At 38.2% G+C, this 23937-nt stretch overlaps 1 protein-coding gene across 2 annotated transcripts in view; it reads right to left on the bottom strand.

The window, feature by feature from the left end:
* INVS (inversin) overlaps positions 1-23937 on the bottom strand; it is a 131594-nt gene that overhangs the window by 42907 nt on the left and 64750 nt on the right. For both annotated transcript variants that reach the window (XM_068974493.1, XM_068974492.1), the window contains exons 5-10: positions 21195-21375; positions 18769-18878; positions 16225-16396; positions 9838-9993; positions 9195-9424; positions 5044-5150 (exon numbers count right to left, since the gene is read on the bottom strand). In XM_068974493.1, the coding sequence (XP_068830594.1) occupies positions 5044-5150; positions 9195-9424; positions 9838-9993; positions 16225-16396; positions 18769-18878; positions 21195-21375 (956 nt within the window). The remainder of the gene's footprint in view (positions 1-5043; positions 5151-9194; positions 9425-9837; positions 9994-16224; positions 16397-18768; positions 18879-21194; positions 21376-23937) is intronic.

Here is a 23937-nt window from a genome sequence, read left to right as displayed (position 1 = left end):
CATCCAACTGTGGTAATAACAATGGTTGTCACTTCCTGACCAACTTATGCCCCACTTATCCTCGTACAGATTTGGCATGATGAGAGAATAAAATAATCAGTGTGAAGAAGGCAGCAGTGTGCCTGGCAAGAGGGAAGCAGCTCATAAAAGTTAGTGTGATTAGTGCTATTACAGGACACACACTGCAGTGCTTATGTGTTGGTGATAGCACTTATCACGAATATTATTTGCACAGACCCAAACTAGCATTTATGACTGCTGAACAACTGCCAGATCAGCTTCCTCTGGATGACTGTCACTGAGTCAGTGCAGTCACAAGTGTTGGAAGGAAATAATCAGCTGATTGATGAGCTGGAAAAATGATGACTATATGGGTGCATGATTAGACTCAGAAAATCAGCCAATGATTATAGAAAAGAAACTCTTCAAAACTCACCTAACAGTCGCAGTAAGATACAAAAGGAAGAGGTTTTCAGTAAATGCAAAGGGTAGTTTGGTCACTTCAGTCAGGAGACTCCAAAGTCAGAAGGAAGCTCTTGAATGCTAAAATGAATGAACCCCCATTTAAGGACAGCTTGATCTGCTAATATTGTTCAGAAACCAGAAGGCCATAAAGTAGAGGTGCCTGAATAAACTTTAAAACATTATTTACATGTAAATAGCATTTTGTAGGAGAAGGCAATGGCAACCCACTCCAGCACTCTTGCCTGGAAAATCCCATGGACGGAGGAGCCTGGCAGGCTGCAGTGCAGTCCATGGGGTCGCAAAGAGTCGGACATGACTGAGCGACTTCACTTTCACTTTTCACTTCCATGCACTGGAGAAGGAAATGGTAACCCACTCCAGTGTTCTTGCCTGGAGAATCCCAGGGACGGCGGAGCCTGGTGGGCTGCGGTCTATGGGGTCACACAGAGTCAGACACGACTGAAGCGACTTAGCAGCAGCAGCGTATTTTGTAAATTCAGAACTTTTACAAAAGCCACTATATATTCTAAAATGCCTTTCATGACTGTACTTGTCCCAATAGAAAAAAATCATCAGAGTCAGAGAACCACTGCAGTGAATTTGACAGATTTAGTTTAACACCCTCACTATAACAGACCTGGAAAGATTAAGCAACATGCTTAAGTCTATGTAACTAGTTACCTGCAAAACGTAGGATTATAATCAGATGTTGCCCTGTTCAGTACAGTAATCCTTCCATAATTCATCTCTCAATCACTGAATATATGTCTCCTACAGAATGAAACTGCTTCTAAATCAATGTGCAAATGACATATGCAGTTTTATTAAGTCTGATCATTTTTTTCTATAATTATTAATACACAGTATCTTTCACATAGTATACAAGAAGGATTATCAAAATATGGCTTATGAAAGTGAGGCCCAAGTTATGTGTTTACTTACAAATATGACAAAAAGAAATGACATGGGCATAATATTCCCTAAAGAATGCTGAACCGGAGGTCAGCAGACCTGTGTGACCCTGGGCATGCTCTTCACTTCTCTGAGTTTGTTTCCTCATCTGTAAAAGGTGAAAGGAAGGGGAGAAGAAGAACTAGATTTCTCAGGCTGCTTGAGGATGGAAAGTTGCATTTCAAATATGTTAAATATTTTTATTATAAAAAATCATATTTTTATTATGAGAAACTAAGCATAAACAAAAGTAGAGTGAACAGCACACTAATGCTTTATACACTCATTACCCAAATAATTAGCAAAATTTTTCTACATTCACTTCATCTACTCCTTTCTTTTTTGTTTTTGCTCAAATATTTTAAAAGCAAATCCCAGAGGAATTCCCTGGTGGATCCAGTGGTCAGCACTCAGAGATTTCACTGCCATGGGCCCAGTTTCAAACCCTTGTGGGGAAAGATCCCACAAGCCATCAATCAATCAATCAATAAAGCAAATCCCAGACTCCGATCATTTAATCTCTCTGCATTTTAGATTTAACTATAATAGGGTGAACATAATCACTATGCCATTGTATTAACAAAATTAACAGGAATTCCTTAGCAAGATCTAATGCCTACTCTAAACACACATTTTCCTGATTTTCTTTTAAAAAATGTCTTTTTCCTTTTTTTTTCTTTTTACAATTAGTTTCTTCAAATTACTTCTCGGTCAATTTTTGACTCAAGTAGACACAAACTAAATATCTAGCAAGGCTTTAAGACTAAAGTCTATACTTAGTGTTTAGGCAACTGACCGCATTGTGATTATTACTATTGAATCTTTCTTCATCCCAAACTCAACTGAGACACATTCTAGCACTGTGAATATTCCCATCTATGTCAGGGTATGGCTGTCAGATAGTTATTGACTGAAAGCCAGCAGTAGGTGGCAAAAATTATGTCTATACAGAGAACATCAAGCAGTTTGTGTCAATGCATGTGAATTAAAAATTAACAGTACATTGATGGTAACCAGTCAAGAAACAATGCAGATAAAGACAAGAGACAAGATACAATTGGACTTGCCATGTGGGAATGGTCTGATGGAACAAGTAGAATGCCTAAACTGGAATGTCAATAAACATAAAAGGCAGTGCCAAGTTCTGACATTTGTACATCAAGGTGCATTGCTGATGAAACATTAAAACAGACTGGGATATTGCCACTGTCTCTTTTCATCCATAGACTGGCAAGTACACTTTGGAGGATTTTTCCTTTGGTCTTTTGGTCTGTAATTAACATATGCTTGCTCCAGGAGGTGGTAAGTTTCTTAATTCATAAGCTTACTTATGTCTGAAATTCAAAATTCAGCATATAAATGGACATTGAATTACAAAAAAATTATTTTTTTATTGTTTCCTAAAAAATAGCACTCAGGCAGTAAATGGTTTTATAAAAAATATACCTTATAGAAATATATCATCCCTAATTCTAAGAATTCTTAATCTTTTTGCTTCTTCAGGGTTTCAAAGGGAGAAGCCTCCAGCACCCTCACATACCTGTTTTAAGGTCAAATCCTCAACCTTGAGGATTCTTCTGGCTTTCCAGTTTCCTTAAATGTCCAAATGCCTATCTTCATTGTGGTTTTGCAGTTGTCATTTGACTATAATAGAGATGTGGAGTTCTTTATATAATCACTCTCAAAGTAAGGCATACTAATTTGCTTTATCTAAGTTTGCCTGTGGTCTAAGAATTCCACATAAGTTTCTAATGAAGGTATGAATCAGGGTGATGCTACTGGGAGCCTGAAAACACTGATCTGACAATTCACCAGTTATTTACTGAGCATTTACTTCATGAAAAGTGCTGTGAGCAATTCATAGATGACCATGAGTTCTCCGCTAAAAGGAAGACAAATTCTATACAATCATAATAAAAAGTGAAATGTGCCAAGGGCTATAAAGATTCACAGTGGGGAGGAAACACAGTTTGGGACACATGACTGCAGGACCAGGACAATCTCCTTAGATGACACTGAATTTGAACAGTGGAATGACATGATTAACAACTATATTAGCGATCTGATTAAGAAAGGTTACTTTGGAAGGTAATGAATTGAATGAGGGAAAGATCAAAGGAAGGAAAACAAGTGAGGAGGCATTGCAATAGTTTCAGAAAGAGTGAGAGAGGGCAAGACAGCGGTGCTGGTGAAGTGGAGTGTTAACCAAGGAGGGGTGTGAGTCTGCACTGTAGACTGAGAACGTACCAGCACCCAGGTGAGTGCTGAAGCCTCAGCGGTTGGTCAGGTTGCCAAAGGAGGTAGGCTGAGAGAACTGATCCACTCCTTGAAGACTGTTCATATTTAAAACAGAAAAAAATGCAACAGAAGCCAAAAGAAATGGAGAAGGAGCATGATTAGAAGAGAATCCTAATTCTAAGAGAACTGGGAAAACATACTGTCACAGAAGCTTAGAGAACATGCAGGCTCAGGAAGGTGAAGAAGAGGGGTCAACAGAGAGGAGAGGCAGAAGGGCCAATGAGGGGGCAAAGAAGACATCATATGCTTTATCAACTAGGAATCTGTCAGGGACCATTCAGGTGCAGATTTCAGTGTAACCAAGAGGGTGGATGCCAAACTGCAAAGGCATGAATGGTGACAATGAAGAAACGGAGGCAGTGAAGACAGTGTGAGAGAGGGCAAAGAAGACAAACCTCAGAGAAAAGAGACTTGGAAAATAACAGATGGAGGGTAAAATAACGGGGAAAGGTTCTGAAAGAAGTGGGAAAGATGAAGGGGTCGGCCCCATGTTTCCTCTGAGACAGAGGGCTTAGAGGAAACCCCTCTTTTTCTACAAAGTGTCCCACCTCCTGAAAGAAAGAAAAAGCTGGTGGTGGCTGAGAGTGCAGGGATGGTGCCACTGCAAGGCCATTTTAGTGACAGTATCCATGAACAATGACAACTAAAGCACAGATCTGGGTAGGGGGTAGGGGGCAGGGGGCAGGTATGGAAATCTGATTACCATCTTAGTTGTTACCTACAAATTACTAGAATCTTCCTAGATCCAAGACCATCAAGAATGTCTCCTGCTTAGACTTCACACTATGTCAAGTCCTTTTTATTGGGTCTGGGTCACTGGATAGCAACCCCAGCCTAACTCTGTGAATCTCATATTATTTAAGAAATCTGTATTATGATTAAAATCCTGAGCTTTAGCCTCAGTTTCTCCTTATTTTTTCACGCTACATGGTGGCATCTCTGTCCACTAACTGATAATATCCTCTTCATCAAGAGAAACTTCTTGAACATATAACACATCTCACTGGCCTAACTGAATTCTTAGTCCTGGTCAGTCAGGACTCCCCTGATTTGATGCTAGACACACATCAAAAGAAGATCCTACATTTCTTCATCTGGAAAGTGTCAGCTTGCCCTAAGTGATGCCTGAAGTTTCTAATAGCTTTAAAATCCCATGATTCTAAATCAACACTACATGGAACGTTTGTTTTCTTCTGGTTCAAGATTTCTTAGTGTAGTGTTTCCTGATGAAATACTATTTCTGAACGAGCATCTAAACTTGAAAATTTTAAAATATGGCAGAAAGGATGTGAGATGAACAATGATGCATTCTTCTTGCCAGTGGCTTACCTCTCTTCATTGTTTTCCATCTGATTAGGGAAAGCAGCAAAGTCTAGAAGTAACTTAATGGCATCAAGGTATCCATTGTTACAGGACCAGTGCAAAGCTGTTCTTCCCTACAAGCGTAAACAGAAATCAAATACATCTGGTGTCAGTATTTTGGGACGCATATTTATTTATGCTAACTCAAATATATAAACATTTCTCCCAGTTGCTTACTTACAGAAAGAGAAAACATTAAGTATACAGTGGAGAAAATGAACGGTATCTTAACCAAGTGATCAAAATTAATACTATGTTAATAGATTTCCCGGGCTTCCCTGGTGGCTCAGTGGTAAAGAATCAGACTGCAATGCAGCAGACACAGGTTCAATGCCTGGGTTGAAAAGATACCCTGGAGGAGGGCATGGCAACCCACTCCAGTATTCTTGCAGGGAAAATCCCATGGACAGAGGAGCCTGGAAGGCTATGTCTATGGGGTTGCCAAGAGTTGGGCATGACTAAAGTGACTGAGCAGTAACAGCAGCAAGGGACGTTCCTGGTGGCACAGTGAAGAATCAACCTGCCAATGCAGGGGACACAGGTCTGATCCCTGGTCCAGGAAGTGGAGCAACTACGACAGTGCATCATACCTACTCAGCCCTCGGTCCCAACTGTCAAGCCCTCATGCGTAAAGCCTGTGCTCTGCAACAAGAGAAGCCACTGCAATGAGAAGCCTGCACACCATGAGGAAAGAGTAGCTCCCACTTGTCACAACTAGAGAAAGCTCATGCAAAGCAACAAAGACTCACTGCACCCAAAAAGAAATAAAATTATAAAAAATATTATGTTAAGAAGTATCCACTGGATCATGGAAAAAGCAAGAGAGTTCCAGAAAAACATCTATTTCTGCTTTCTTGACTATGCCAAAGCCTTTGACTGTGTGGATCACAATAAACTGCGGAAAATTCTGAAAGAGATGGGAATACCAGACCACCTAACCTGCCTCTTGAGATATCTGTATGGAGGCCAGGAAGCAACAGTTAGAACTGGACACGGAACAACAGACTGGTTCCAAATCAGGAAAGGAGTACGTCAAGGCTGTATATTGTCACCCTGCTTATTTAACTTCTATGCAGAGTACATCATGAGAAACGCTGGACTGGAAGAAACACAAGCTGGAATCAAGATTGCCGGGAGAAATATCAATAACCTCAGATATGCAGATGACACCACCCTTATGACAGAAAGTGAAGAGGAGCTAAAAAGCCTCCTGATGAAAGTGAAAGTGGAGAGTGAAAAAGTTGGCTTAAAGCTCAACATTCAGAAAACGAAGATCATGGCATCTGGTCCCATCACTTCACGGGAAATAGATGGGGAAACAATAGAAACAGTGTCAGACTTTATTTTTTTGGGCTCCAAAATCACTGCAGATGGTGACTGCAGCCATGAAATTAAAAGACATTTACTCATTGGAAGAAAAGTTATGACCAACCTAGATAGTATATTCAAAAGCAGAGACATTACTTTGCCAACTAAGGTCCGTCTAGTCAAGGCTATGGTTTTTCCTGTGGTCATGTATGGATGTGAGAGTTGGACTGTGAAGAAGGCTGAGCCCCGAAGAATTGATGCTTTTGAACTGTGGTGTTGGAGAAGACTCTTGAGAGTCCCTTGGACTGCAAGGAGATCCAACCAATCCATTCTGAAGGAGATCAACCCTGGGATTTCTTTGGAAGGAATGATGCTAAAGCTGAAGCTCCAGTACTTTGGACACCTCAGGTGAAGAGCTGACTCATTGGAAAATACTCTGCTGCTGGGAGAGATTGGGGGCAGGAGGAGAAGGGGATGACCCAGGATGAGATGGCTGGATGGCATCACGGACTCGATGGACGTGAGTCTGAGTGAACTCCGGGAGTTGGTGATGGAAAGGGAGGCCTGGCATGCTATGATTCATGCGGTCACAAAGAGTCGGACACGACTGAGCGGCTGAACTGGACTGAACTGAAGAAGTATCACATGTTTCCAAAATGATACTCTGAGGATTCAGTATCATCTACGTAATATTCCATCTCAAATGTAAATCCTGAATCAAATTATGATGAATCATTAGGCAACAACAAATTGAGTGAAATTCTAGAAAATAAATGGCCTGTATTCTTTAAAAATTTCAATGTCATGAAAGAGGAAAAAAGTCAAGAAGCACTGCTAGAGATAAAAAGGAATATTTCATAGTGTTAAAGAAGTCAAAGAAGAAGATGTCACAATCCTAAATCTGAATGCAACTAATAGCACAGTCTCCAAATATATAGGATAAAAACTGACAAAATTAAAAGAGGAAACAGTCATATCCATAATTACAGTGGGAGGTTTCTAACCCATGTCATACAATAGTTGATAGCAGAAATAGCTTAAAAAGTAGGAAAGGTATAGGTAGCATGAACAATACAATGTAAAATGTATATAAAACATTGTATTGAACAATGACAAAATTAGTATCCAAGGGTACACAGAACATTTACCAAAATCAACCATAAGCTGGAACATAAAGAAAGCCTCAAAAGCTTTTCAAAGATTAAAATAATGCAGAGTATTTTTTTAAACTAAAGTAAAATTTAAGCTACAAATCAGTGAGTAGGCAGAATAAGGCCTGATAACTTCTGGAATCTGTAATTATGTTATATTAATGGAAAGGGGGAATTAAGGTTGTAGATGGAATCAAGGTTGCTAATCAGTCGACTATGAATTGGATTATCCAGTTGAGCCAAGTGTAATCACAAAGGTCCTTATAGTAAGTTAAAGAGAGAGGCAGAAGGTGAATGTCAGAGTGATGCAGTGTGAAAAAGTCAACCAGTCACTGCTAGATTTGAAGCTGGAGAAACGGAGCCACAAGCCACAGAATGTGGGCACCACCCAGAAGCTAGAAAAGTCAAGGAAACAGACTCTCTCCTAGAGTCGCCAAAGAGAATGAAGTCCTGCCAACATCTTGATCTTTAGGACATTTTGGAATTCTGACACCCACATTAGTAATATGACAAATTTGTTTAGTTTTAAAACACTAAGTTTGTGGTAATTGTTACAGCAGCAATAGAACACCAATATAATCATTAACAAAAAGATAATGAGAAAATACCAAACTACCTAGAAATTAAACAATACACTTAACTAATTCAAATAATTCAAATAATAAATCAAAATGGAAATCAGAAAATGTTTGTGTTGAATGATAGTGATAGTACTGTTGCTGCTACTGCTAAGTTGCTTCAGTCGTGTCTGACTCTGTGTGACCCCATAGACGGCAGCCCACCAGGCTCCCCGATCCCTGGGATTCTCTAGGCAAGAATACTAGAATGGGTTGCCATTTCCTTCTCCAATGCATGAAAGTGAAAAGTCAAAGTGAAGTCGCCCAGTCATGTCCGACTCTTCGTGACCCCATGGACTGCAGCCTACCAGGCTCCTCCATCCATGGGATTTGCCAGGCAAGAGTACTGGAGTGGGGTGCCATTGCCTTCTCCAGGGATAGTACAGTTTATCCAAATTTGTAAGATGCAGCTAAAGCAGCATTTAGAGTAATAAACATGCTTAAATATATACATTGAAAAAAAAACCAATGATTTAAAATTTCATCAAAAGAATTTTTTAAAGAATATTAAATCAAACCTTATAAAAGTGGATGATAGGCAATAATAAAGATAAGAATAAATATCAATGAAATAGTGAAAAATTTCAAATATAGAAAATAAAAGCGATTTTATAGACTTGCTGTGAGGACTGAATGAGTTACAAAACAAAAAGCTCTTAGAACTTTGAAATATTAAGCATCCATGATTATGAAAAAGATTATATACCAAATGAAAAAATATTGGTGATAATTTTAAGTAAGCAAAACAAAATGTGGTTTGTAAAATCATATATATATATTTACATACCTATATACATATGCCATGTATCTATATATTTTATAAAAATTATAAAACTATTCCCATCCTATGGCTTTTAAAAATTATATATATGTATGCACAAGGACTAGAAGAGAACATGGACAAATAAAAATCACTTTTAACTAACAGATTTGCGAGTGATCTCTTCACTTGACAAACTATTTTACTTAATTTTAGTTAACAAAGAAGCAATGCTGCAAACACTTTGGAGCAAACAATAGAGAGAAGACCTAGAATTTTTACCTCTTTGTCTTGAATGTTAGGGTCTGCGCTGTTTTCCATGAGCACTGCCATGCAGTTGATATAACCCCCATATGCAGCGCACTGCAGTGGGGTTCTTCCTGCGTAATCCTGCACATTTGGGTTGATCTTATTTTCTATCAGGATCTGGCAAACATCTGCATTTCCTCCCAGCGCGGCCCAGTGTAGAAGAGAATGTCCATCTTGGTCGACTAGATCCACCCTCGCTCCACCTGAAAAAGCAAAAATAAAGTGAAAATGTCTAAGATAGAGAGCATTTATCAAAGAGAAGAGAAGTTTAAAGAATATAACAGTCCTTTAAATGCTTTACTCTTAGCAAAAAACTTTCAGGTATATCATCTATTTCAGATTTTTATAATAAGCCTGGGAGTTGGTCAGGATAGAAATCGTTCCCCTTTTATATGAAGTGAAACTGAGGATCAGGCAGAAACAGTGACTTTTCCCAAATCAAACAGCTACTAATAGGTGGAGCTAGGAGTGACTCTCGAGTTTCCTGATGCCAGGCTTTTTCCTCCATGCTTCCACCCAGGCACCTCTCTGCCATGTACAGCTGTATTTCAAAAGGTGAATGTAAGAAATCCTACCTTTTGAGACTGACTTGTTATGAGCACTCTTAATAACTAACCTTTGATGAGTGTCTGAATCACATCTTTGTGCCCCATCTCACAGGCTCGGAAAAGTGGAGTATGTTTCATGACATCAGTAGCATCTACTTGAGCGTTATTTTCCAGTAATAACTTCACGGTGCTGACATGGCCAGAAAGTGCAGCAGCATGTAAAGCTAAAAAGGGAGCAAAAGAGAGTGAAGAACGTTTAAGTAAGAACTTTACCTTTTTACTATTCTAACTATGTATCTCTTCCTCTTTCGATTTTTCCATCATTTTGGCCAAATGCAATTTAATCTTCAAGATTATCTATTTTCCACTTGTACACACTTCTTTATATCTTCCTTTCTATTGGTATGTATTATTACTCCCACTTTTCCCTTCTTTCTACCTTTCTCATCCCACTGTTTTCTTCCTTTCTATCCTGTTGGTCTGAAATGGTCTCCTCAGTTACTAGTTTATTATCTTTTCCTCTTTTGAGAGAGCAAGAGAACAAAAAATGACAAAGAGAAATGATTTAAATGATGCAGGCAATCTGCCCACCAAGCCACTCACAATCAGTATATGCCTCCGAGGGGATGTGATGGGAGCCGTCAGTCTACTGGTTCTTCAGTCGGTTACCTGTGCTACTCTTCCAGGTGGTCTGTGTATCCACATGGTACCAAAAGTGTGTGCATCTCACTGCCTTGAGAGCATTATTCACAGAACATGATTCCAAATGCAAGCCAGCTATTTCCTCAGGGCCCAATTTTAAAAAGAGCAATTCATTTCAAGATTGGAGGAAAAAAACCAAGTGGAATGTGGTCTCGCCTCTGGTAAGGGGTTGAAAGAGCAGTTTTGACTACGTGTGAGTTTCACATCGCACTGATCCCTGCCTGTTACTCTCCTCTAGTACTTATGTCATCACTCTTTAGATTACTCTTTAAATTCTATTTAAGTCATCATTCTCTAAATTCTTCTCAATGTTTCAGGGTATCTGTCTAGAGATTCAGGCCAGTTCTATCTAAGAATTACGGCTCTATACTGTCTAGGACAATGTTTTTTTTCATAAAGTGTGATCCATGGACCAAACCTGGGGTGCCTATAAAATGCAGATTCCTGGGGATTTGTTGAGATGCCACTATGGGCTGGGTACACAATATAATGCTGGGAATTCAGTAGGGAACAAAATAGCTAAGGTTACATTTTCATAGAAGAAGCAAAGCAGAAAAAAACAAAAACAATGAATTAATAACATTTAAGTGTTAGATGATGATAGATGGTACAGTTAAAGAAGTAAAAACTATTTTGATATGTGAAGAGACCTGGGGATTACTTTTGATTGGTGGTTAGGGAAAGCCCTGTCAAGGTGCTGACATTTAAGCTGAGACTAAATCATAAAAAAAGAGGCAAAGCAGAGCTCTCAAGGGAGACTAGTCCAGGCAAAAAGAATAACGAGAACAAGGACAGGGATGAATGCATGTGTTTAAGGAAGGCAAAGAAGCTGCAGTATATGAGTGAGAGTGCAGTAAGCCAGAAAGGTAGAAAAGGCTAGATCATAAATGGCCATCAGGTCAGAGTGATGGAAGACACTGAAGGGCTTTACGTGGGTGAGTGATGTTTATGTTCAAAACGAATCACACTAGCCATTTTGAGAATACATTCAAGCAAATTAGAATGTAAGCATGGAGACCAGTTAACACTAGTACCTAGTGGTGCCTTGAACTAGGGTGACAGGAATGGAGATGGAGAGAAGCATAAAAAATTTAGAATGTTTTGGATGTGGAATCAACAGGACTTATTAACAGGAATTGATGTAGGATCTCTGTTTAATCTGGGAATATCTCTAGTAATTGTTATGCATACAAGAGTTTGAAAAGCCTGACCTAAATGCCTGAAAGGTAGATTAGCCTAGACAAGATGGGTGTGAGAGCCTTCAAGTATCTGAAGCATGTCATGTGGAAGACAACAGAGAAAGCAACACTCAGTCTGAAAAATACTGGCTTAGTATAAAGCAGCACATCCTAATAGAGTGAGATTAAGATGGAAGTAATGGGTGAATTCCCTGGTGGTTGAGTGGTTAAGACTCTGCACTTTCACTGCCAAGGGCCCAGCCAGGTTCCATCCTTGGTTGGGGAGTTAAGATCATAAAAATCACATGGCACAGCCAAAATAAAAGACCGAAGTTTTGGTAATGAGTTATCTGTATTGGAGGTTGTTCAACTGGAGGTTGAAAGACAGTAAGGAGATGTCTTCGATGAAAAAAATGTTGGTGAGAATGTTATAAGGCAGATTAAGGCACATGATACATCTGTGATAGTTCAGTGATTTTCACATTTAAAACCATAAGAATGTTAGTTTTTTCCCTCCCAAATGAAATTTTATAAAACATCCAACATATAAAATAGTTAAGAGGTGAGTGTTTCTGGTTAAAGTAGGGGTAGGGGTTACCCACTCAAGCACCCACTCCCTCAGCAACACTTTAGATAACTCTATGGGAAGGTACTGGTCTGAAGAACACAGCTTAGAAAATCCTGGACTAGATGTAATTTTAAGGTACTTTTTAACTCTGAAATTCTATAATTGTGTAATGTGGCATCAATTGTGTAATGTGGCATCAACAGATACTCTTCAGATAAATATCAATGTCAAGTTTTTTTTTTTAAAGACAAAATTTCAATTGAGTGAAAGATAGAATTAAGGATCTTGTTAAATGAAATTTCCCATTTCTGATTATTTTCATTTATTTTAAAACAATTTTAGACTCCAATCATTGTTTCTTCTTTGAAAAAACACGTTTACATAGGAACTTTAAAAATTCTTTCCAATAACTTTATGTTATGGAGAATTTCAAATGTTATTCAAATGTAAAGGTACATCTTCTTTATCAACTCATTGGTCAATGGACATTTAGATTGTTTCCATGTATGACTATTGTGAATAGTGCTGCTATGAACATAGGGGTGCATGTATCTTTTTGGAAGACTACAAAAAAAGATAAATAAAGCCAAGAGTCTCTGGGTGAATACTGTCATCACCCAGCTTCAACAGTGATCTTGTTGGCTAATCTTGTTTCATTTAACTGCTATTCATTCCCCCACTTCTGATTGTTTTGAAGAAAAGTCTAGAGTCACATCCTTCTGTTTGTGAATATTTTAGTTAGTATGGCTGAAAGATGAGGGTTCTTTTTAAAAACACAGTCACTGTATCAATCAGAGTATCTCTCAGATACTTTAACAGAGAAAATTAAACATGAAGGATTGCCAGCCTTGTACTAAAGAGCTAAAAAAGCAAAAAGGAAACACTAAGGTATCACAGAGGCTAGCAATTCTAAGACTGAGGGAACAAAAAGAAGAGGATAGAATTATTACAACTTTAAAGGCCTAGAGGAGGTGCTCTGCAAAGCTGAGACTCAGACCTCTGAGGAGGGGCTTTGCTTGGTAGGTCCTGTAGTGCTGGAAAAACCACAAAGTGAATTAACTGTTGCCACTGGAACAAGGGATCAGTGCTCTGCTGAGTAAGACTGACTAGGATACGCTGACAGGAACTAGAAACAAATACAAGAATAGGAAGCAAACTGGAAGCTGTAATCCCAAACTCCTCTTCTGACTTTCCAGTCTCCCTGTACTGCCTACTGTGGGCTGACTCCCCTGCTGGCAAAGAGCAAATGTGGTTTGCAGAACCCCAGCCCCAGCAATGCAAAGAAAATACAGGCTCATTTTCATATCTAAAAGATGTTAACACAAGTTTTGTAATATCAGATACACCCAGAGAGTGTTCACATTTTCCTGATAGCTTTGTATTTTGTTTTATAGTTGATTTATTTGATCCAAATAATACTTATAGATTGCTATTGATAAGAACTCACTTTTAATTGAGGAAAAACAACCCTCTAAAGGGATGAGTGCAATTGTGCGGTAGTTTGAGCATTCTTTGGCATTGCCTTTCTTTGGGATTGGAATGAAAGTTGACCTTTTCCAGTCCTGTGGCCACTGCTGAGTTTTCCAAATTTGCTGGCATATTGAGTGTAGCACTTTCACAGCATCATCTCTCAGGATTTGAAACAGCTCAACTGGAATTCCATCACCTCCACTAGCTTTGTTCGTAGTGATGCTTTCTAAGGCCCACTTGACTTCACATTCCAGGACGTCTGGCTTTAGGTGAAAAAGTTGGCTTAAAGCTCATTATACAGAAAACTAAGATTATGGCATCTGGTCCCATCACTTCATGGGAAATAGATGGAGAAACAGTGGAAACAGTGTCAGACTTCACTTTTTTGGGCTCCAAAATCACTGCAGATGGTGACTGTAGCCATGAAATTAAAAGACGCTTACTCCTTGGAAGGAAAGTTATGACTAACCTAGACAGCATATTCAAAGGCAGCGACTTTACTTTGCCAACAAAGGTTCATCTAGTCAAGGCTATGGTTTTTCTAGTGGTCATGTATGGATGTGAGAGTTGGACTGTGAAGAAGGCTATGGTTTTTCTAGTGGTCATGTATGGATGTGAGAGTTGGACTGTGAAGAAAGCTGAGTGCCGAAGAACTGATGCTTTTGAACTGTGGTGTTGGAGAAGACTCTTGAGAGTCCCTTGGACTGTAAGGAGATCCAACCAGTCCATTTTAAAGGAGATCAATCCTGGGTGTTCTTTGGAAGGACTGATGCTGAAGCTGAAACTCCAATACTTCGGTCACCTCATGCGAAGAGTTGACTCATTGGAAAAGACTCTGATGCTGGGAGGGATTGGGGGCAGGAGGAGAAGGGGATGACAGAGGATGAGATGGCTAGATGGCATCACCAACTCAATGGATATGGGTTTGAGTGAACTCCAGGAGCTGGTGATGGACAGGGAGGCCTGGTGTGCTGCAATTCATGGGGTCACAAAGAGTCGGAGACGACTGAGTGACTGAACTGACTGAACTGAAAGGGATGATGGAGAGGAACTCACTGGCATAGAAATGTCACAAAGATATGTATCACTGATGTATAATAAAATATCCTTAAGAGAAAGAGCCCAGGGAATGAATGAATTTGAAAATTTAGGTCTCAACCCCAACTAAGATGTACATCAGAAAGACATCTTTGGTTGAGAATGCAAGTATCCTAGCCCATACTTTATTAAAATACATGAAAAGTTAAACAAAGAGCGATGCCAGTGATAAAGACTGCATAATAATAAAAGTCTGTTAAAAAAATAAATACTCAGATCATTTATAAACTCAATGCCTTATGTGTCTGTATAATACTCCTTAAGGAGCTTAAGGTCTATGGTAAAATTCTGATAAACAAATACTTTTAAAAGTTGAAGCCTTTATCAAAATTGATATTACCTAAAAACTCTTTTTAAAAAATCAGAAGGTGAGATGCTCTAGGTATAAGGAGGGAGATATTAGGTATAGCAACCACATACCCCTCTGTCCCACAAGTGCTATATGAACAGTTTTGGTGATCAAGAAAGATAGAAAGATCTTATCCAGGATGACAGGTAGGTGCAAATGGCTCTAGAATGTTTTCATGTGTAAGAAAACATAACATTGAGAAGCTTGTAGCTGAGGTTTTGTTCCATTCAGTGTTTCTGTGCTGTGATTGTTCTTTCTGACTTGTAATTTGTATATACAAGTGTCCTTTCTTATCCATGGGGGATTGGTTCCAGGAGCCTCTACAGATACTAAAATCTGAAGATGCTTAAGACTCTTTTATGAGATGGTGCAGTACAAGTCAGCCTTCCAAAGCCACAGATGCAAAACCCTTGGATATGGAGGGCTGACTGCAGTACACAAGGAAGAGCTGTGTCACCCAAGGTAACAATGGGTGTTACAAAAACAAGTACTTCTCTTAGTAATCAACACATCGTTCGAGGGCTCTCTTCTTAGAAAAAGAGATTAAAGGAAGCATATAGGAGGAGCTTTCAAAGCTTTGAAGCTTCTAGAGTCATGGGAGGTTAATGGGAGAAATGGGAGATTCAGGAGAACAGCAGTAATGCTGTTCAAAACTGAGAAAACAGCATATTAAATGAGACTGGTGAGAATATACATAGATGTGTGCATTCTTTAAAATATTAATTCTAAATTTTTGAAAATGTAGTTAATAACTGCTAAGTATGCATAGTTTTTAAAGTTCAGGTCTATGCTTTTTTATGCAAAGATATATGATCAGAAGAGTTCCTGCAATTATGTCTAAGGAGCAACAAGGCTTGTAAATCAATGTCAAATTTTACTTGATAATAACATAGGGTAATTTTAGCTGTAATACTTGGAAAAATAAAGCTGTTGGAGTGATATCCTGGCAACCTAAACTTAAAAAGTAAAGATCAATGTCAAATAATAGTAGATTAGGAACAATGGTTTCAACTCGCTATTTTGGAAGTATTATAGCACCATCTATACTCTGAAGCCTGAATGAAAGCTGAATATGTCTGCCAGTTCTTACCTGTACCTCCATATTTATCTGCCATATTAATGTCAATGTCAGATTTTAAGCTCAGCATAGTCCTAAGGACGTCATCACTGCCTTTCCCAGCAGCCCACATAAAGGATGTTCTTCCTTCAAGGTCTGAATCATCTTTTACTGATGGATGTTTTAAAAACACTTTAACTGTTTCCTGTAAGAAAACATTAAAAAATTTGAGACATGAGAGTGGCATTTTCTATTGCAATAAAACCAGTGTTTACACGTGACTTCCACTAAGAAGCAAAGAATTTTTTGGTCTACTTTTGAATCAAATGAAATTATCTTTTTATGAATAATAAAATTATGATTTCCATTGAAAATAACAATCTGCTGTCCTTATGTATTGGTTTTAGTTTTCACAGCATTTTAAAATATAACTTAATTCCCTCATTCAATATTCTTATAATTGAGAATGATTATTCTCAATTAAATTTAAAAATTTAACTGCAGAGAAGAAACTATGTACTTTGTTACTATTTTTTTAAATAGTTAATAGATTTATCAAATGATGAGTGGTGGCTACTGAGAAGTGCAGTGTTCAATTCACCTAACAAATATTATTCAGTAATTCCTGCATTCTAAGTACTTCCTCTATAGAATCATACAAAAATGAGGACCCATAATAATTCTTATAGTGTTCGACAATTTTAATGGCAGTTAATATTCATAGCTACTTCCCTGGTGGCTCAGTGGTAAAGAATCCACCTGCCAATGCAGGAAATGTGGGTTCGATCTCTAGCTCAGGAAAATCCCCTGGAGAAGGAAATGGCAACCCACTCCAGTATTCTTACCTGGGAAATCCCATGGATAGAGGTGCCTGGCAGGCTACAGTCCATGGGGTTGAAAAGAGATGGGCACGACTTAGCGACTAAATAACAACAATATTCACAGCACTTAAAATTGCATCTTTCCTCAAAACTCAGATGCTTACAAACTTATAGGAAGATCATAGGCACTTTTGCTTGGATGGAAATAAAATAGTTTCAGAAAAAAACAATTTCTGGAGGCTGTGAGTTGGCTAGAAATGCATAAAATGTTGATGTTCAATACTTTAGAGCAAGAAAAAATGTAAGGGTTCATCTATTCCAGCTCCTCATTTTACAGATGAGATTTAGGCTCAAGGCCACATAAACACAGGTAGCAAACACACAAGTAGAATCCAGGGTTAAGTTACCACACTCTTTCTACTGCAACACACACTGCTTCCTAGTCTTAAAACTAGTTGTTGAGCTACTGCAGTATTATAGCTTAGCTCCCAGGAGCTAATGTAGGTGCTTATTAAGTAGACTTGAATACAGAAATAGTTTTTTTTGTTTAATGTTGGTGATTTGGGGGGTTTCTTTTAACAATTTGCAAACATTTCTTTTGTTTAGTATGTTTTCTAAGTGATGAATACTTACAAGGGTTTTATGGGGTTTTGATGTTGGTGGCAGTGTTTTTTAAAAAGGGAATTACAACCTCTTGCAAGTTAATAGAGTCTAAAGGAGATCAAGGAACTTGAAACTGAGCTTAGACTTTGCATAATCATTAAAAAACTATTTTTGTAATTGGCAAACTATCTACAGCAAGTGTTTCTTTGAAAAAACATCTATAATGTTCTAGTATTCTTTCTTACTTTCATTAGCACAGCTACTTAACTACTAGTTTCTGTACATAGTTAAATCCGGAATCCAAGAGTTGGGTTCTAGACAAGGCTTCCCCAGTGGCTCAGTGGTAAACAGGCCACTTGCCAATGCATGAGACATGGATTCGATCCCTGATCTGGGAAGATCCCACGTGCCACGGAGAAACTAAGCCCATGCACCACAGGTACTGAGCATGTGCTCCCGAGCCTGTTAGCTGCAACTACTGACCCTACATGCCACAGCGACTGAAGCCTGCATGCCCCAGGGCCTGTGCTCTGCAACAAGAGGAGCCACGGCAAAGGGAAGCTCACATACCACAGTTAGAGAGTAGCCCCCACTTGCTCCAACTAGAGGAAAGCCCACACAGCAATGAAGACGGAGCACAGCCAAAAATAAATAAACTATAAAAACACTAAAGTATATTAAAAAAAAACCTCGTGGGTAAATCATTTAAACTCTTGGAATCTTGGTTTTTTCATCCCTAAATAGGGATAACATGTCTTTACATAGGCCTGTGTTGAACTATGGATTGAATTATGATTTCCATAGATTGACTATAGTGGGCCAACTGAATTTCTTATCTATTCATAATAAGAATGAACCCTACCTCAAAACTTAGTATTTTTCTGAGATCTTGGGAGATAATAGAAGATAAAGGTTTACCGAAACTGTAGGTAGTAAGTAGAATAGATTTTTAGGAGTGCCAGGAAGGAAAACTATAGCTATATTTGTTATGGGTACCAGAGAGAAAGAAATGTGGGAAATTAAGGTATTTTAGCAATCTGAGTATTCTGTGTACTATTCAATGGTGCATTAGGGGAGGTGAGGAAGATGGAATTATACTGTGCTGATGATAACATTCTAATTTAAAAGGAGATAACTATCATGGTTTACTTACAGCAAAGTTACTCTGAGCTGCATAGTGCAAGGGTGTTGCTCCTTGGCTGTCAGATGGAATGGTTCCAGACTTATTTCTTTCTAAAAGGAGATGGACAATCTGTGCATGGCCTGAAAGCAGACACACGGTAGTTATCACACAAAAGGACTGATTCATTTATGGTCTGTTTAAAGGAAAGGGAAAAGAAAAATCACTAGTCCATAAACCAGCACTCACAAGGGTTTCAGAAGAACGGTCCCTAGTGCAGCCTCTTCTAACTTCTTACCAAAATACTATGATTAGGCAGCACAAAGGCAAAAACGTAAATACTAAAAACTCAATGCTTTGATCAACAAGGAAATGACTAATTATAATTGCCAGACTGAGAAAAAACTGTATATGGTACCAGCTCACTGCATCCCTTGGTTCACCTTATAAAACTGCCCATCAAGAGGGAGGGAAGGTGTCAGAAGGCAGGCCCTCTCTGTCCCTCATCTCCAGGTTCTACTGCACAACCAATCAGAACTGTATGGCTGTTCTCGTCTGCTATTCAGGTGGACCAGCTATAACACAGTCTCTTGTGACCTCTGGGCCTTCTGTCTATCACTTTGTACCTCCTTCCCCCAACGTTTGAACATCTAGGCAGTAATTTCAAACCCCAGAAGTGGGCAGGAATAGTGAGGTGCTGGTAGAAAAGAGTGCTCTGCAGTCCACTTTGGAGGATGTGGAGGAGGTCTCCCCAAGTGAAGGACTGTAGAAAAGATCAAAGGATGAACAGACCTGCTAACAGTATATTTAGGAAACCTCAATTTCATACATGCTATTGCTTCAGTGTTCAGGGAGTGAGGCAATGGCGCAGAAGCCACATTAGCAGAGCAAGAATACACTGCATGAACGCCAAGCAGAAAAACAGGAATTTGCATGGGAGTTGTGCTCCTCTGCCTGCTCCTCAGCTGTGGTTTGAGATCGAGTGCTCCATAACACAAATGGGCAAAAGTAGGGTCAAGGGCAATTTATGCCACACACTCAATCTAAATACTTCTCATCTTGTTTGAGAGATAAGGAGAAAAATTCAGAAAAGGCTTTATGGAAACACTCTTAAGACGGGGGAAAGGAACACTATCAGAAAGAACAAGAGCATACCTCAGAAAATGATCTAGAGAAGGATCCGGAAGAAAATTTCAGGCAACAGTTTGGCATCCTTGACTTTTATAGAAAGATGGCCTCTATGAAGTGAAACAGTATCCTAAGAAGAAGATAATCTAAAATGAAAGGGTAATGGGAGGAGGTAAAAATATAAAAAGCTGAGATAAAAAGAAATATGGATGATAGAAGGAAATAAAAACATAGCCTAAAATATAATCTATAAGAGGCAGAAAGAAAGCAGAATTCATGAAAAGAAAATTCAGTTTAGTGCTATGCAGACAAATTTGCAAAAATGCAGAGGAAAAGGAATGAAACTAAACACTGAAATGAAGACTGAATAATAATTATAAATCTGACTACAAAACCAAAGGCAAATGTAAGAATAATTTTAAAAAGAGATAACATGTAATTTAAAAACTAAGTCTATAATAATAATCTTTTTATAATCATTAATATTAATAATAACTGTCAGATCATATAACAAACACCCAAAGAGTATAAGTGAAAGTATGTCAAATTCCTCATTTTAAATAGATGGGAATCAGTAAATGCAGTTTTGCTCTTGACTCAGGCTTAGGCTCAAGAAAGCTTTTAATAAATTTAAAAGTAACTACTAGTAAAACCTAGAAACCCTCCTGAAACATTAGGAAATTCAAAACCAGATAGCTACAATGTAATCCATACACCACAAGGCAGAAAACAAAGAAATCAGGAAAAACTCCAAATTAAGGGGAAAAAAAAACTAATCCTCAAAGATCAGATTAACAGAAAAAAGATCAAATTGTACAATTTGTAACAATGACTGTCAGTGGGCAAAACTCCTTCACTTAAAGGGAAAGACTCTCAGATTGCCAAAATTCAGACAGATACACATATATAATCTCCCATATAAAAAAGTGATCCCCAAAAATGGTAAGTAAAAGGCACATCAGGAAATATGAAGAAGAAAATCAAACATAGTATTAGCTGAAACATAAAATTATAGCCCTTCTCCAAAAAAGCAAAGGCATTGAAATGTGAAGATTATTTTATATTTACATTTGTTAACAAATGCACATTGGTTTTATAATAACAATTTTAAAAGACATGTTGTTGAAATTAACATATAACATAGAATACATTTATATTGCTAAAATTTAAGCATACAACAGAGGAATTTAGGTACAAAGTACTACATATCAATTAAAAATTAAACCAGTTATATAGGAGGTGGGAGCTGATAGCGGGGAGAAGCCACGGAAAATTTCCTGTACTCAAGCAGTTCCTCCTACTGTTGATCCTTGGTTTCACAGTCAACTCACCTAGCAAAGCTGCCCAGTGAAGCGGCGTTCGAAATAAGTTATCGTAAGATGTTATATTGCAGCTTTCGTATGAGGTCAAGACATCAACCACTGTCACATTCCCATCAGCGACTGCAAAGTGAAGAGGTGTTCGACCCTCGTAGTCTTGCCAGTTCAGTAAAGACTCTGTTGGAGCAGCATCCTATTTTTAAGGAACCAGAGACTTCAGACATACATAGAATCCTCAAAAAAGCCACATTTGATATAAGTATTAACTGAGCAATTTTTGAAACCTATATATTCTCTCTCAGCAGAAGTGATAAAATTAAAAAAAGTATACAGTCTAAATCTTAAAATATTTAATTTCATATTTAACTATAAAAAGTACAGAAAAATAAATGTACTTGTACTATCTAGATTAAATAGGAATCAACACTTTCCCTAATGTGCTTTTTTAATCTGTTATGGATTCAGCTAAAGCCATATGTTTTGTATTTTTGCTTCATATATATACATCCATAAACAATAGATAAATTTTGTATGTGTTTTCAATATTTATACTTATGCATTATGCCATGTATATCCTTGAATTTTTTCTTTCAAAATTATATTTTTAAATTTTTTTAATTCAACACAATACATTTGGGTATCTGTAATGATACTAATCTCTTTGTTAAACCACAATTTAGTTATCCATTCTCTTGAAAGTCACTCAGTCATGCCTAACTCTTTGCAACCCCATGGACTGTAGCCCACCGGGCTCCTCTGTTCATGGAGATTCTCCAGGCCAGATTACTGGATTGGGTATTCCTTTTTCCAGGGATCTTCCTAACCCAGGGATGGAACCCAGGTCTCCCACATTGCAGGTGGATTCTTTACCATCTGAGCCACCAGGGAAGCCCTTACTGAAGGATATTTAGGTTACTTACACTGTTTTCCACTATTAACAAAAATGCTGCAATCCATTTTTTACATTGCACTTCCTTTACATATCTCCTTGTGGCATATATGTGAGATTTTTCTCTAGCCCAGATACTTTGAAGGGAAACTGCTGGGTTAAAAGATATCTGCATCTTCAGTTAGGTATTGTCAAACTGCTCTCCAAATGGCTGTACTAATTAACACATCCATGACGATGTGTAAAAGCTTTTATTTCCCCACATGTTGGCACAAATTAACCACTTGATATTATCAAACTTAAAACATTTTTCCCCTTGTAGGTATGAAAAGCATTTCACTGATGCTTTAAATTGTATTCCTTTTATGAATGAGGTTGAAATTTTTTTATCACATGGATAGTAGATTTTTGCTTTAAACTGACAGTTCACAACATTTATTTGTTTTTCTCCTGGATCTTTGTAGAGATATGATGCACTGCTTAGGTCCTCCTTCCCTACCTCCACAGCTGCTGAAAGTGCTACCAGCAGACGATCTTCTCCTGTCAGCTTTTTGGAACTGCTTTAGCTGAAGAGAGTTCCTCGCCTACCTCAGGTCCCTTCTCAGATTAGGTCATACCCAAAGTCAAGCCCTCCTGTCCCAATTTAAGAACTCTTTGAAGGGCCTTTCCAGGTTTAGAGCTCTCTATCCAGTCAGCCTATTTTATAAAAGAAGAGTATAAAAGGTATTATAAAACACTTCAAAAAAGAAGTAGAATATTACCATGGCGGCATTCTAGGACCTTCACCCTCCCAAGGACTTAAATGCACTTATAAAGGAGGGGGAAAAAAAAGCCAAATTTGTAAGGAAGATATTATAAGTGCGAATCACCCTCCATAGACCTCAGATTTTGAAATTAACACATAGAGAATATAAAATAACTAATGATAAAACACGTAAGAATATAAAAAATGGGGACTTCCTCAGCAGTCCAGTGGTTAAGAATCTGTGCCTCCAATGCAGGGGGGATGGGTTTGATTATTGGTGGGGGAACTAAGATTCCACAAACCACATAGCACGGTTAAAAAGGTTTAAAGTAAGCAAGGGGAAAAGCTCTCGAAATGATCAGGCAGATCTGAAAAGAACTGAGGAGAACTTTTAGAAGTGAAACCACAATCACCAAGATTGAAGACTAAACAAATAGTGTAAACAAGACTGGATGCAGCTGAAGAAAGACTTGGTAAACTGGAAGGCAGATCTGATGTAATTACCCAGAATGTAGCAGAATGGGACAAGATGATAGAAATGTAAAAGAAAAGTTAACAGACATAGAAAGTAAGATGGAAAGGTCTAAAATATGCATTATTGGAGACGCCATAGGCAGGCATAGAGAGAAAGAAAGAGAAGCAATACTGAGATAATGGCTATATATTTTCCAGAACTGAGATGCGATAATCAGAATGTATACTAAACACGAAAAAAAAAAAAAAAAAAGGCATACTAGACACACTGTAGTAAAACTGTAGAATACTATGTAGAAAAATGTTAAAAACCACCTGGAGAGAAAAGATAATCTATAAAGGGATTACAATTAGACAAATAACAGACTGTTTAAGAGGAACAATGAAAGGCAGAAAGCAGCAAAATAACAGTCTGAAACGGCTGATAAAAGTAACTACCTAGAATTGTGTATACAGAAAAACTACGTATTCAAGAGCATTGTAGAAACACAGACATTCTTAACAGTTGAATTAATCAGGGAGTTAACTACCATGTATCTATACTAATGAGAGTGCTAAGAATTGTATTTCAAGGAAAAAGGTAGTAACTCTGGAAGGAAAACTGGAGATCCAAGGAGAAATGCACGGCAGAGGAATCAGGTAACAAA

The sequence above is a fragment of the Capricornis sumatraensis genome, chromosome 6 (genome assembly GCF_032405125.1).
Source record: "Capricornis sumatraensis isolate serow.1 chromosome 6, serow.2, whole genome shotgun sequence".
Classification (NCBI taxonomy): domain Eukaryota; kingdom Metazoa; phylum Chordata; class Mammalia; order Artiodactyla; family Bovidae; genus Capricornis; species Capricornis sumatraensis.
This window is presented reverse-complemented; position numbering and strand designations above follow the sequence as displayed.